The 14,982-nt window shown below is 49.5% G+C and overlaps 1 protein-coding gene across 1 annotated transcript; it reads right to left on the bottom strand.

The window, feature by feature from the left end:
- Positions 1 to 5,808: 5,808 nt before the first annotated feature.
- Positions 5,809 to 10,675, bottom strand: LOC119957822 (ADP-ribosylation factor 6-like). Its single transcript, XM_038785953.1, has one exon. It carries the CDS (start codon positions 10,284 to 10,286, stop codon positions 9,759 to 9,761), a length of 528 nt encoding a protein of 175 aa, XP_038641881.1. The 5' UTR covers positions 10,287 to 10,675; the 3' UTR covers positions 5,809 to 9,758.
- Positions 10,676 to 14,982: the final 4,307 nt, after the last annotated feature.

Below are 14,982 nucleotides of genomic sequence, written 5' to 3'. Positions count from 1 at the left end.
ATCTCTTATAGCAGTTCCGACAGGGCCGGTTGATCAGAAAGGGGTTTTATACAGAGAATCTGGAACTTGCCACCTCTTGATAAAAGGACCGGGCGAGGGGGAAATAAAGACAATCAGGCAGTGTTTGTGTGTGTGTGTGTGTGTGTGTGTGTGTGGGGGGGGGGGGGGGGGGGGGCTGATCAGTACGTGCAGGGTGCATATAGAGCCCCAAACTGAACCCTCACAGTTCCACTTCATGGCTTCACTGTCAAGATCACTGTGTGAATTCCCTGAGCCAGGCTGCCCGGTGCAGTCCTCCTGCAAAAGTGCTTCAGCATAACTTCAACGCAGCAGATGAACTTGTCCATATCCTATCTGCACAAATGCGTGCGCGCACACACACACACACACGTACACACACACACACACACGTACACACACACACTCCAGCGGAGCTCAGTGGCCAGCAGCAGGATCTCTGGATGCAACTTCCCTCCAGACACACAACCCTCCAACTCTCTAAGCTCCTCTAATTCTGGCCTCAGGGGTTGCGCAGCGCTCAGCATCGCTGCCTCACAGCACCAGGGACACCATAAGACATAGGAGTGGAAGTAAGGCCATTCGGCCCATTGAGTCCACACCGCCATTCAATCATGGCTGATGGGCATTTCAACTCCACCTACCAGCATTCTCCCCGTAGCCCTTAATTCCTCGCGACATCAAGAATTTATCGGGCAGCACGGTGGCCTAGTGGTTAGCACAACCGCCTCACGGCGCTGAGGTCCCAGGTTCGATCCCGGCTCTGGGTCACTGTCCGTGTGGAGTTTGCACATTCTCCCCGTGTCTGCGTGGGTTTCGCCCCCACAACCCAAAAATGTGCACAGTAGGTGGATTGGCCACGCTAAATTGTCCCTTAATTGGAAAAAATTATTGGGTAATCTAAATTTAAAAAAAAAAAAAAAGAATTTATCTATCTCTGCCTTGAAGCCACTTAGCGTCCCGGCCTCCACTGCACTCCGCGGCAATGAATTCCACAGTCCCACCACTCTCTGGCTGAAGAAATGTCTCCGCATTTCTGTTCTGAATTTACCCCCTCTAATTCTAAGGCTGTGCCCACGGGTCCTCGTCTCCTCGCCTAACGGAAACAGTTTCTTTGCGTCCACCCTTTCTAAGCCATGTATTATCTTGTAAGTTTCTATTAGATCTCCCCTTAACCTTCTAAACTCCAATGAATACAATCCCAGGATCCTCAGTCGTTCCTCATATGTTAGACCCGCCATTCCAGGGATCATCCGTGTGAATCTCCGCTGGACACGCTCCAGTGCCAGTATGTCCTTCCTGAGATGTGGGGCCCAAAACTGGACACAGTACTCCAAATGGGGCCTAACCAGAACCAAGACACCCGAGTCTGATTCGCGGCCTGGGCTCACTGTCTGTGCGGAGTCTGCACGTTCTCCCCCCGTGTCTGCGTGGGTTTCCTCCGGGTGCTCCGGTTTCCTCCCACAGTCCAAAGATGTGCAGATTAGGTGGATTGGCCATGATAAATTGCCCGTAGTGTCCAAAAAAGGTAAGGTGGGGTTTCTGGGATAGGGTGGAGGTGCGGACTTAGGTAGGGTGTTCTTTCCAGGGGCTGGTATAGACTCGATGGGCCGAGTGTACGGGGTTACGGGGAGAGGGCGAGGGAGTCGGCCTAGCTAGGGTGCTCTTTCAAAGGGTGGGTGCAGATTCGATGGGCCAAATGGCCTCCTTCTGCACTGTAGGGATTCTGAGGAACATCCCGATTTTAATCGCGCCACCATTCGTGGCTCTGAATCATAGAATTTAGAGTGCAGAAGGAGGTCATTCGGCCCATCGAGTCTGCACTGGCTCTTTGAAAGAGCACTCTATCCAAGCCCACACTGCCACCCTATCCCCATAACCCTACCCAACACTAAGGGCAATTTTGGACACTAAGGCAATTTGGCATGGCCAATCCACATAACCTGCACATCTTTAGACTGTGGGAGGAAGCCGGAGCACCCGGAGGAAACCCACGCACACACGGGGAGAACGTGCAGACTCCGCACAGACAGTGACCCAAGCCGGGAATCGAACCTGGGGCCCTGGAGCTGTGAAGCAATTGTGCTAACCACCATACTACCATGTTCAGTTGGCTAGGCCCCCAAGCTCTGAAATATTCTTCCTACACTTCCCTACTTCCATTTTCCTCAAGACGCTCTTAAAAAACTACCTCTTTAATCAGGCTTAGGTCACTCATCCCAATATCTCCTCATGTGGCTCAATGTTATACTTTGTCTTACTTGGCTCCTGTGAAAACTCCGTGGGATATTTTATTACAATAAAGGTGCTACAAAAATAACTTGTTGTTCATCACCTTTAAGCAGAGAGGTACTTTGTTACACACCCCTCTCTGAGCTGCTGAAATATAAAAGTGTGTTTGTCTCAGAGGGCAGTGCTCTCTCCCTCTAGGTCATTAAGACCTGCTGAGGGAGTGCTGCATGGTTGGGAGTGCAGGTGAACAGAAAAGAACCAACAGCATTAACTTACTCGAAAAGCAGAGGAGTTCTCTCCCCCCGCCCCCCAGCGTCCTGACCAATATTCTATCCTCCTCCTACATCGCCGAAACAGATGATCAGGTCGATTGCCACAGTGCAATTTGTGGGATCCTGCTGTGCACAACCTGGCTGTCGCGTTACCTAAATGTCAGCTGCACAGAAGTGCTTCGCTGGCTGCAAGTGCCGAGGAACCATCCTGGTTTTGCGAGAGATATCGCAGAAATTAAATGCACCTTTGTTCTGGCATTTGACCAACTGATACATGAAATGAAATGAAATGAAGATCGCTTATCGTCACAAGTAGGCTTCAAATGAAGATACTGTTAAAAGCCCCCAGTCGCCACATTCTGGGAAGGCTGGTACGGGAATTGAACCGTGCTGTTGGCCTGCCTTGGTCTGCTTTCAAAGCCAGCGATTTAGCCGTGTGCTAAACCAGCCCCATCTCTGTCTTAAATTGGAAGTCTGGTGGCTTGGGTTGAGTTCAAAGTTGAGGCGAGGAACAGCAGGCAATCCATTCACAGGGAGTCAAACAGAATAGTGGCACAGTGGTTAGCACTGCTGCCTCACAGCACCAGGGACCCCAGGCTCAATTCCGGCCTTGGGTCACCGTCTGTGTGGAGTCCGCACATTCTCCCCGTGTCTGCGTGGGTTTCCTCCGGGTGCTCCGGTTACCTCCCACAGTTCAAAGATGTGCAGGTTAGGTGGGTTGATCATGCTAAATTTCGCATTAGTGTCCAAAGATGTGCAGGTTAGGTGGGGGAAGGGTTGGGGGGGGGGGGGGGGGGGGGGGCAGGGGAGTGAGTCTGGTTAGGCTGCTCTGTCGGAGGGTCGGTGCAGACTCAATGGGCCAAATGGCCTCCATCTGCACTGCAGGGGTTCTATTCTCAGAGAACATGGGCTTGAACCCAGTAAGCTCATAACTAGGGCATATTATCAACACAACTGATGTCAGTACCCCAAAAGTGGAGGGGGGGAGTTGGAAGAGGTCAGCAAGGGTTCCCACCTGTCATTCAGCTATTCCCAATAGAGCGTGTGCTCATGCAGCCAGAATTTGAGGGTGGGGAATGGGGTTAATGTGATGCAGCACCCAGTCGAACAGCCTGTCAGCACTCACCATCTGAGCTCACACGTGGTAAATACCTGTGAAAGGATGTCCAGGCCTTGAAATATGGTGAAGTGACAGGTTTATTGGAAAGGTACCAAGGTGAGGTGACCAAAGGTACCAAGGTGAGGTGGCTAAAGGTACCTAGGTGAGGTGGCGCAGTGGGTTAGCCCTGCAGCCTCACGGCGCCGAGGTCCCAGGTTCGATCCCGGCTCTGGGTCACTGTCCGTGTGGAGTTTGCACATTCTCCCCGTGTTTGCGTGGGTTTCACCCCCACAACCCAAAGATGTGCAGGGTAGGGGGATTGGCCGTGTTAAATTGCCCCTTGATTGGAAAAAATTAATTGGGTACTCTAAATTAATAAAAAAAAGAACTGAGGAGATTTAAACAGGCATTCAAAATGATGAAGGTATTTTGATAAGGGCAGCTTGCTGCGTCCACCATCCAGAGGATCAGGCACAACTCAGATTGAAGGTAATTGACACAAGAACCAGAGGGGAGATGAGACTTTAAAAAAAAAATGTAGCAAGTTAGTATCTGGAATAAGCTCCCTGAAAGGACAAAGCAGATTCAATAGTAACTTTCAACGGCAACAATATTTGAAATGGATCATGATCCATACAATTCGCAACTTTGCATAGCAAGATCAAATAAAACCGGGGCAGCACGGTGGGTTAGCCCTGCTGCCTCACGGCGCAGAGGTCCCAAGTTCAATCCCGGCTCTGGGTCACTGTCCGTGTGGAGTTTGCACATTCTCCCCGTGTTTGCGTGGGTTTCGCGCCCCCCCCCCCCCCCCCCCCCCCCCCCCCCCCCCCACACACACACAACCCAAAGATGTGCAGGGTAGGTGGATTGGCCAGACTAAACGGCCCCTTAATTGGAAAAAATGAATTGGGTACACTAAATTTTTTTTTTTTTAAAAAAAGATCAAATAAAACCGCCCAGGATTCAGGGATCTAATTCAGAGAATATGATGCTTTGGGAAAAGTCCAGGTTTTGAAAAGATAGCTTACCCAAAGCACCTAATTCTTCCCCCCCCCCCCCCCCCCCCCATCTTCCCGTTTTCTTGCTAATGTTGCTTGTTCCTAACAATCCCCTGTCGATTAGCCCCATTGCTCTGGGCTTGTCCTAGTATCAGTAGCTCCATCTGTGCTATATTTTTTTTAAAAAATAAAAGAAAGGCGAGTTCTCCCCAAGTGTCCGGGACGGAGATTTCCCTTCGGCCTCGAGAAGGGAAATCATTGTCATGCAACCATTTTCTCACTGGAAGCAGAATAATTCCTCTTCCCAAAATCACATTTCCAACCTGAAGATTCACCATGAACATTTTTAATATAAGTATAGTTTTCTCAATAGACCAAAGGAGATGGGAATCTCCAGTAACTACACTGCACCAAACTCTTCGGAGAGATAAGCAAAACAACTTGCCCACCCAGTCATAAGTCACATTCATGTTCCCAGCAACTGCTGCACACCAAAGATAGAGGTTGCCAACCCTCCAGGAGTCTCCAGAGATTGAAACTTTCCCTTTTTAAATTCTAGATGACCCAATTCACTTTTTCCAGGCCAATTTGTGAAAGAAAACGGACGCTTGACCAATTGTTAAGAATCGTCCAATCAGATAATGAGCCTTATTGGCTTTCCCATTGGCCTTGGGAAGGAGTGGGATTGTTAAAAAAAATAGCCATGGCGGGCAACCAACGGGAACGAATGTGAGGGCGGAACAGGATGTGGTTAAAACTCTCAGGAATGCCGAGGACCCGGGTTCGATCTCTTGTGCAAGTTAGGTGAGTTGTGATGCCGTGTGTTCGATCCCCAGGTGCAAGTTAGGTGAGTTGGTCACACTAAATTGTCCCTTAATTAGGAAAAAAAAATAATTGGGTACTCTAAATTTATTTTTATTTTTTAAAAAAGAAACTCTCAGGTATACACCCAGCTGGAGTTGGCCAATTTACCCATGAGCACACCGTTTTCTTTCAAGGTCATTCAGAGAGCATTTGATTCTCATGTCATCAGACTGCCATAGCTGAATGTCAGAGGGGTGCAGTTCCACAGAGATTGGCACCAGAAACCCAAGTCAAACAATTCAGGTGGCCTTTTTGCACCATTGGTACCCAAAGTCCACCCCCACCCCCAAGCTGCACCAAGCGATCAACAGAACTGCTGCAGAAATTAACTGGTGCAAGTCTTTATTGAGGCTAAATTTACAGCATTTCATCCCAAAAACCTCCAATTTCCTTTAGCATTTATGTTTCATTATGGTGCTGCAGAATTTACATACCAGTATCAGCATCCAGAACTTATGAGGCAGGTACAGTAAAAGTTATGTGCAAAGTTCCATCTATGCTCCCAGGGCAGGTACAGTACAGAGTATAGCGCCTTTTACATTGTCCCATCAAACATTCCCAGGTCAGGAACAGCACAGGTTAGACACAGAATAAAGCTTCCTCTACATTGTCCCATCAGACACTCCCAGTTCAGTGATAGGCGATGTGCCCTCTACTTCAAAACTGTGTTCCAATCACAGAACAGTAGGCATTACCGCACCGTTGACAGGGGTATTTTACACTCAAACATTTCATGGAGCAAGGCCGTTGATTCAGCACGTGCTTGCCTTTTACCCGAGATGACCCCTCCCCAGCGTTATTGCACTGGTTTCGAATGCAGGTCCCTGATGTGATATCCAGTCCCCGATTTCAATTTTTCAATATGTAGCCATGTGGGACTGGATTTCTTTTGAAAAGATATTTAAAACTTGCCACCCGCCACAATTCAGTGTGGAACTTGGCACTAGTGCGGTGAGGCTACTGTGCAAAGTACCTAGCAGGGTCACACCCTGCATCCTTTAACCGTAACAGGCCACTCAGTGCTTTATGAAGCACAGAGTCTAGAGGAGTTGGGGGGGGGGGGGAACATACATGACATTTTTGTTGGCTGTGGAGAGCATCAATCTGTAACCTTCAATAAATTGCTCATCAAGGCTGGGGTACCTCAAACAGCATGTCACCTACTTTGGCACAATATAGTCACTTGAAACTATACGGGTGAGGGTCCATTGTGTGACATTAAAAGCTTCCCCCTTACATAAAATGTTTTGTTAAATAAAATAAGTATCAACTCCCTGATCACGCCTGTTCTCACATCACAGACCTTCCACCTCCCTTTTTAATCACAAGGTCAGCTATAGTGCACGTCTCTGATTCAGGGACAGTACAGATTGAAGCAGCCTCCATCTTCGCTACGGACTGCAGCCATCTACCATTTCTGTGTTGCCACCCTACCACCACTTGTACAACACTCGAGGGCTTCAAAATAGAAAAACTCTCATCTTCCACTAGGTGGCGATAGCAATGGGCTGAAAGTGCTGAATACTGGCACCTACTGGTATTTAAGCGGTACTGCATGGGCACCATTTGCCTTTCATGTACATTTTACAGGCCAATCTGCGCCGGACACTGGGAATCTCTCAGAGCAGGCTGGGAGGAGCTGTTAAGTGCAAGGTTTCATCAATAAAATAAACGATGACCAGAAGGAAGAGAGGCAGGTAGGGTGGCAGCTCGACACCACCCGTGTGCTCCAAGTCACGTAGCACAGGACGCATCTCAAACAAACACACGTGCACCACACAAGATGTCGGTGGGGATCCCTGAGCAGGTTCAAAAGCCTGCAGCAATGTTTTCTTCATTTTCCACTGCCCTCAAGGTACTGACAATTGCTGGGATCCACAGACACCTCCCTTGGTGGCGATACTCGCTACTCTTCACCGGAGCGTCCTGACGGGGAGTGGGAGCGGAACTGGGCTTAGAATTCCACCCCATCTTCCAGAAGGTCAATAGCAGCAGTCCCATCAAAGCCCTCAGCTGGGATCAAGTGTAGCAACCGATATTGGCCTGGATGGTTGTGCTGAGCGCCTGTAAGGATGACCCAGACCAATCTCGCTTAGGGACAGCCCTGAGTTAGTACCTTTAAAAGTAGACGGAATAATTCCAGCTTTGTTGAAGTGTTGGTCGGTTTGGCACCGCACCCTAAATTCTACCCTAATATCACAAGAAGTTTCCTAAAACCATCCCCTGGAATGCAGAACTCATTTAAAACTTCCTCTTAGAAATGCAAGTAATATCTAAATCATTCTGAAAGCAGCTTGCACCACATCCCAAAACCCAGTCGCCCATCATCAGCACCCGAACCTTTATCCCCCACCACCGAATGGAGTATGCGGCCCTGTCGGAGGGCACAGCTTTCCTCAGACCCCCGAATTTTTGCTCCACCTTTACGGATGGGTGCGCACGGAGCACCTTCTTCCCCCACCTTCCTACAAGCGAGGGCCTGGAGAGTGTAGTGTCAGCAGCCTATTAGTCATGGGAAGCATTACAAAGGAGCCCAAATTTTGTCCTCTCTGGGGTTCATACATGTGCACAGACTCCATTTTTGGGGAAGGGGAGGCGCATGAGGAAGTAACAGGGAGCAACAAGCTTGTGCTATACTGATCAACTGAATCACATTCCAAGCATGATACCAGGGCTTAATGTGTTCAGTTAGGAAGATAAATTGCATAATCTTGGTTTGTGTTCCAAAGGTTGAGAGGTGATTCAATTAAAAGTCCTTGAAACGCTAACGGGATTGAATAGAGTGGATAAGTGGGAGCCTCGGGAAGGGAACGTGACCTTCAAATTAGAACTAGGCTATGCAGGAGAGCGTACAAGAATCAACGAAAAGGTAGCTCTCAAAGGGTTGTGGAAATCTGGAAGTCACTCCCCCAAATGGGCTACCCTGGGGTCAATTGGCACTTTCAAGGTTCAGATGAATAGATTTTCAATTAGGCAAGGCTATCGAGGGATATGAAGCAAATGTAAAAGGAATGGAGGCACTAATCCGTTATTCTGTGATGGAATGGTTGGCCTCCATCTCTCAAAGTTAACGCATGTCATGCAGGGGCTGGTCATCCTTTATTTGGATTTGGGGGGGGGGGCGGGGGGAGAAAACAAAGCTGTAAATTATAAGCATTTGAGAGCAGCCATGGAGTCAATAGGCTGACAAGCCTCCTTCTGTACCACAGTGGACTACGTATTACTCATCAGAAGCAGTTGTTTCAATTCAATGACATCCCCACTACCCCCTGAAGGCTCCCACTCTTGTTGTGCCTCACTAGAATGGACATTCTTCCCGTGAAAGACTGCATTTGGCAGACACAAAGAGAATCATGGTCGAAAACCGTGCCTCGCAGGACGAGTACATCTTCCAGCCAGAGAGACACTGGGGCACATTGACCAGTTTTGCTACATTGGAAGGCCGGAGGGGGGGGGGGGGGGGGGGGGGGGGAGAATGATCCAAAATGCAATGAGCAACATGACCCAATTTAATGGGGGGGGGGGGGGGGGGGGGGGGGAGAATCCCTGATGAGCCCCCTTGGCAAGACATACTCCTTTATATAAATCTGTTACAAAAATAACTAGAAGTCACGAATGCAGACACCCCGTGGTAGAGAATCACACTGAATTTGACGAGGAACTCCATCCCAGAGATTATTTATGTAAATCATGGCAAATTATAAATGGAGGGGGAGAAAGAGAATGCATCTCCCATTGAAACTTTAAAAAAAAAACACATCTCTCTTGCATAGCATGATGTGTGTCGCATCTAATGACTCCACTAGAAACTTTAAAAAAAAACAATTACCGATTGTAATTACAGTGAGAGATCTGTCACTGAACAAGCAGCGTTTTGAACAAGTGTGTGTGTGTGGGCAGAAACGTTTCCCACCATTGCATAGCCTGTGTTAATATGCGACCCCTCCCTCCTTCTGAAATCATGTATTCCTTCTCTCTCTCTCTCTCTCTGTGCAGGCCTCGGATGGATTGTGCCTGACACTGAAAGTCAGAAATGAGCCAGTTGTGAAATTCCTCTTTTAACCTTATCCCCCTCCAGCCCCCCTCAAAAACAAAACCCAAAAAAAAAATCATTTTTCATTAAACTTTTTTTTTTGTGTGTGTGTCTCTCTTTCTTACAAGTTAGGATTTCTCTATTCAACAAAAAAAAGGTTTCAATCAATCCAACCCCCACCAGTTCCGGACAGAATCCAGGGCGTCGCCCCCTTTTTTTTTGTGTTGTGTTGTGTGCCCAAGTTAGGATTTGTAATTTGAATTCAGCCAGGTGAGTCCCTCATGGAGTCCATCTCCGGAGGTGGCACAGGATGGCTGCACATACCAATTCCTGTCCCTGATCCGGGTCAGCCCCAGCTTCTCCTGGATCTCGTGGGGCTTCATGGCATCGGGCAGGTCCTGCTTGTTGGCGAAGATCAGGATGATGGCATCCCTCATCTCGCGGTCGTTGATGATCCGGTGCAGCTCCTGCTTCGCCTCGTCGATGCGGTCGCGGTCGGCGCAGTCCACCACGAAGATTAACCCCTGCGTGCCCGTGTAGTAGTGCCGCCACAGCGGCCGAATCTTGTCCTGGCCGCCCACGTCCCACACGTTGAACTTCACGTTCTTGTAGGTGACCGTCTCCACGTTGAAGCCCACCGTGGGGATGGTGGTGACCGACTGGCCCAGCTTCAGCTTGTACAGGATGGTCGTCTTGCCCGCCGCGTCCAAGCCCAGCATCAGGATTCGCATCTCCTTGCTGCCGAATATCTTGGCGAACGCGCCGCCCATCTTCGGTGGGGGTGGGTGGGGGGGGGAGGGGGAGGGTGGGGTGGGGTAGGGGGACACAAATCCCCCGGCTGGCGAGGTGAAAGGGGAGCAAAGCAGCGGCGCCGCCGGCGATCAATGGAACGTTCAGTTTCAATGGAACGTTGTGTTTCAGGCCCTTTGATACAAAAAAAAAGTATCCAAATTGTAACCAGCGCCTCGATTCACAATTTCACCCGTCCGCTTCCGCACTGCTGCTCTCCCCTCGCCTCATGTTTAAAGCATCGCATCCTCCTCTTCCAATTCAAAAGAAAAGAAAGATATTTAGATGGACACACGCACAGAGAGAGAGATGGTGTGAAACTGAACTGCCAGCAAAGGGCGCGGATGTAGATTACAGCAAGCCACCGAGCATGCGCACTTCCTTCACTTCACCCCCCCTCCCTCCTTGCAACTTTTAAAATGGCACTAAACCCGCCCTCGTTCACTCACTCGCTTACCCACCCCGCCCCTCTCTTAAGGTGGCCTCTGCTCCTGTCCCACGCACACTGTGTGTATGTTGCATTTCTGCCCTGTGGGTTGGGCGTCAGCAAGTGTTCTCCTTTTCATTGCTGCTGCTTTGCTGATGGGTGCAGCCCTGATTCGGGAAAGGGGGACGAATTCGCCCTGGCTTTTGGCATATTATCCCCCTTTTGAAGGAATTCTGCCATCTGCAACCTCCCCCAGGTCCTGAAAGGCTTTGTTGGGGCGTGGTTTATTTCACCCTCTGATACTTCAACCAACTTGTCATTCGCTGTTTTGTTTCTTTTTTTGTTGTCCAGATCTTCAGGGAACCCCCTATAAAGTTCAAATCAGGGCTTCGATTAATCATCTCAGATTTGCCGGCGGACTTGCTTTCATTTGGGATTCACTTCGCATCCCCCCCCCCCCCCCCCCAATAAAGCGAGGCTCCCACAAATTACCTGGGCGTCGAAAGCTATAATGCTGGATTTTTTTTGAGGGGGGGTCTCAGAGACCACAAATTGGACCCCCCCCCCGCAAACTACAAGCTCTGGCTGTTCAACCACAGAAGCTTCACAGTTGGAGCTGGCATCCAAACAGGTACACTTTCCAGCAGGGGTCGCTGAAATTCAGGGGTGGGGAAATCCTGGTCAGGTTGAGCAATTGGAGTTTGCACTCAGCGCTGTCGAATCAGATTGTATTTGACCCTTCCCTTGGAAATATCTTGAAAGTATGATTTAAATCCCCCCCCCCCCCCCCAAGCTCCACGATGTTTTTGTTTGCTAACTATTACCACTAACTTAATAAATGAACTTCCCATCTCAGGAGAGCCTGCTTGAGATTCAGGACTTTAACAGTTAGTTGAATTACAGATTTGAAATCACTCCCAATGTATATTTTTGAATACTGACGGAATTTCGGATGTGATAGGAAGCTGACGCACCAGGGGTTAGTGTTCATTAATATTGCAGGCTCTCCCCTAAACCTGTAATCAAATGTTTATTTTAAAAAATACACCCAAGGTGACTTGTGAAACCTGTTCCGCCACAAGGGACCGACTGTTCGAACTGGGCGTGGTTCGAACAGGCTGCAACAGTGCATTTATCCGGCCAGCTGTAAATGCCACCGCTTGGGACGGGCATGCACCGCACTCCGGGGCCAGCGACAGAGGTGGGCACACTTGGTGTGGGTCAACTTGCTGATAGGGAAGGGGGTAAACACTCAGTTTAGTAACGGCCTCTGTAAACCAGCACCCTCTAGAGGCACCAGGGAATATTTCAGAAACACGAGAGAGCCAGGGGTTTGAGAAAGCTAAGGGAAGCAGAGTGGTAAATGAACAATTTTCCCTTTTTGATGCTGTGCCTTCTGCAAACATATGGATTAGGAGCAGGAGTAGATCCCTCGAGCCTGCGTCGCCGTTTAATAATATCATGGCTGATATGATTGTAACCTTAACTCCACATTCCCGCCTACCCCAATAACCTTGACTGTGCGGAGTTTGCACATTCTCCCCGTGTCTGCGTGGGTTTCCTCCGGGAGGTCCACTTCCCTCCCGCAGTCCAAAGATGTGCAGATTAGGTGGATTGGCCACGCTAAATTGCCCCTTAGTGTAACTGTGTTACAGGGATCAGGTGGAATCCTGAGCTTGGGTAGGGTGCTCTTTCCAGGGGCCGGTGTAGACTCGATGGGCCAAATGGCCTCCTTCTACACTGTAAATTCTATGATTCTATCTAGCTCTGCCTTAAAAATATTCAGACTCTGCTTTTGCCACCTTTTGAGGAAGAGAGTTACAAAGACTCACGACCGTCTGAGAAACATTTTGCCTCATCTCTGTCTAAAATGGGCCACCCCTTATTTTTAAACAGTGACCCCAAGTTCTAGGTTCTCCCACAAGAGGAAACATCCTCTCCATATCCACCCTCAAGATCTTACATATTTCAATACCCCTCAAGATCTTACATATTAAAATTAAATCGCTTCTACTAAACTCCAGCGGGTATAAGCCTAACCTCTCCAATCTTTCCTCATAACACAACGGGCCCATTCCAGGTGTCAGTCTGGTAAACCTTCTCTGGACTGCTTCTAATAGGCAGATACTCAGCAAGACCTTGGTGTCCTCGTGCATCAGTCGTTGAAAGTTAGCGCGCAGGTACAGCCGGCAGTAAAGAAGGCAAATGGTTTTCTTAGCGAGAGGATTTGAGAATAGGGATAGAGATGTTTTATCGCAATTGTGTAGGGCATTGGTGAGGCCACACCTGGAGTATTGAGTGAAGTTTCTGTGTCCTTATCTGAGGAAGGATGTTCTTGCTATGGAGGGAGTGCAGCGAAGGTTTACCAGGCTGATTCCTGGGATGGCGGGACTGTCATATGAGGAGAGACTGAATCAGTGAGGTTTATAGTCATTGAATAATGATAATAATCGCTTATTGTCACAAGAAGTAGGCATCAATTAAGTTACTGTGAAAAGCCCCTAGTCGCCACATTCCGGCGCCTGTTCGGGGAGACTGGTACGGGAATTGAACCCGCGCTGCTGGCATTGCGCTGCATTGCGAGCCAGCTATTTAGCCCACTGTGCAAAACCAGCCCCTGAAGCTTAGAAGATTGAGAGGAATTTAATAGAAAATTATAAAATTCTAACAGGATTAGACAGGATAGATTCAGAAAGAATGTTCCCGATGGTGGGGGAGTCCAGAATTAGGGCGGGGTCTTACTTTGAGACTGAGGTGAGGCGGAATTGTTTTCCCCAGATGGTGAACCTGTGGAATTTGCTACCACAGAAAGTAGTTGAGGCCAAAATGTTGTGTAATTTCAAGAAGGAATTAGATGTAGGGGCTGGTTTAGCTCAATGGGCTAGACAGCTGGTTTGTGACGTAGAACAAGGCCAGCGCGGGTTCAATTCCTATACCAGCTGAGAATTCAGAATTCTCTCTCTGTGTACCCGAACAGGTGGCGGAATGTGGCGACTAGGGGCTTTGCACAGTAACTTCACTGCAGTGTTTTTTTTTTCTTTTTTGTTAATAAATTTAGAGTCCCCAATTCATTTGTTTTTCCAAATAAGGGGCAATTTAGCGTGGCCAATCCACCTAACTTGCACATCTTTGGGTTGTGGCGGCGAAACCCACGCAAACACGGGGAGAACGTGCAAACTCCACACGGACAGTGACCCAGAGCCGGGATCGAACTTGGGACCTTGGCGCCGTGAGGCATCAGGGCTAACCCACTGCGCCACCGTGCTGCCCCTTCATTGCAGTGTTAACGTGAGCCTACTTGTGACAATAAAGAATATTTATTTTATTTTATTTATAGCTCTGTCGGCTGAAGGAATCAAGAGATATGGGGGGGGAAGGCAGGATCAGGGTGTTGAACTTGATGATCAGCCATGACCATAATGGCTTCCGGTAGCAGCGATATGCTGAGCGGACGTACACAGGTGGCTCTCCTCCCAAACGAAACCAACAGAGGCAATTTATCGAGAATTTCGGCTTAAAAGCCCATCAAAACCCAGCCAAAGGCGAAAGACGCACCAAAGGAACATGCCTGCAAATAATAACTGTGGGGACGGCGAGACATATGGGGCAGGAGGCTACGGGCGTGCAGACAGGCGGCCCCACGGGGTGGGACAGTGGCTCAGGAGAACCAGGAAGGGGAAAAGCTGGCCAACTGAACAGCGGAGCAGGAAGCGGAAGCGTACCTGCCCGGAACGCCCCCTTCAGACGCGTCATCAGCCTCGTGCGACTCGTGGGGGCCGCCATCTTGGCCGCCGGCTCCAACACCGACCGACACATGTGATTCACGGGGGCGGCCATCTTGGCCGCCGGCTCCGGCACCAGCCGCCACGTGTGACCGATGGGGGCGGCCATCTTGGTCGCCACCTTCGACCCAGTCCGACCCACGTGCAACTCGTGGGAGCTGCCATTTTGTGACCCCGATACCGCCGACCACACAGGTTACCCACAGCTTGACGCAGTCTCCCTCAACCAGTCGCAGCCGAAGCCCCTGAAAAATTCCATGGTGGTCGTCCGGGTCAACGGGCACAAGACCCCCTGTCTTTTCGACTCCGGGAACACGGAGAACTTTGTTCACCCTGACATGGTAAGGTGCTGCTCCCTTCACATCTACCCCGCATCCCAAACAATCACCCTTGCCTCTGGATCCCATTCGGTCCAGATCCGGGGGTACTGTATTGCTAACCTCGCGATGCAGGGCGCCGAGTACGCTC

Source organism: Scyliorhinus canicula, chromosome 27 (assembly GCF_902713615.1).
Source record: "Scyliorhinus canicula chromosome 27, sScyCan1.1, whole genome shotgun sequence".
NCBI lineage: Eukaryota > Metazoa > Chordata > Chondrichthyes > Carcharhiniformes > Scyliorhinidae > Scyliorhinus > Scyliorhinus canicula.
The sequence above is the reverse complement of the archived record's forward strand: the minus strand, read 5'-3'. Positions and strand labels throughout refer to the sequence as shown.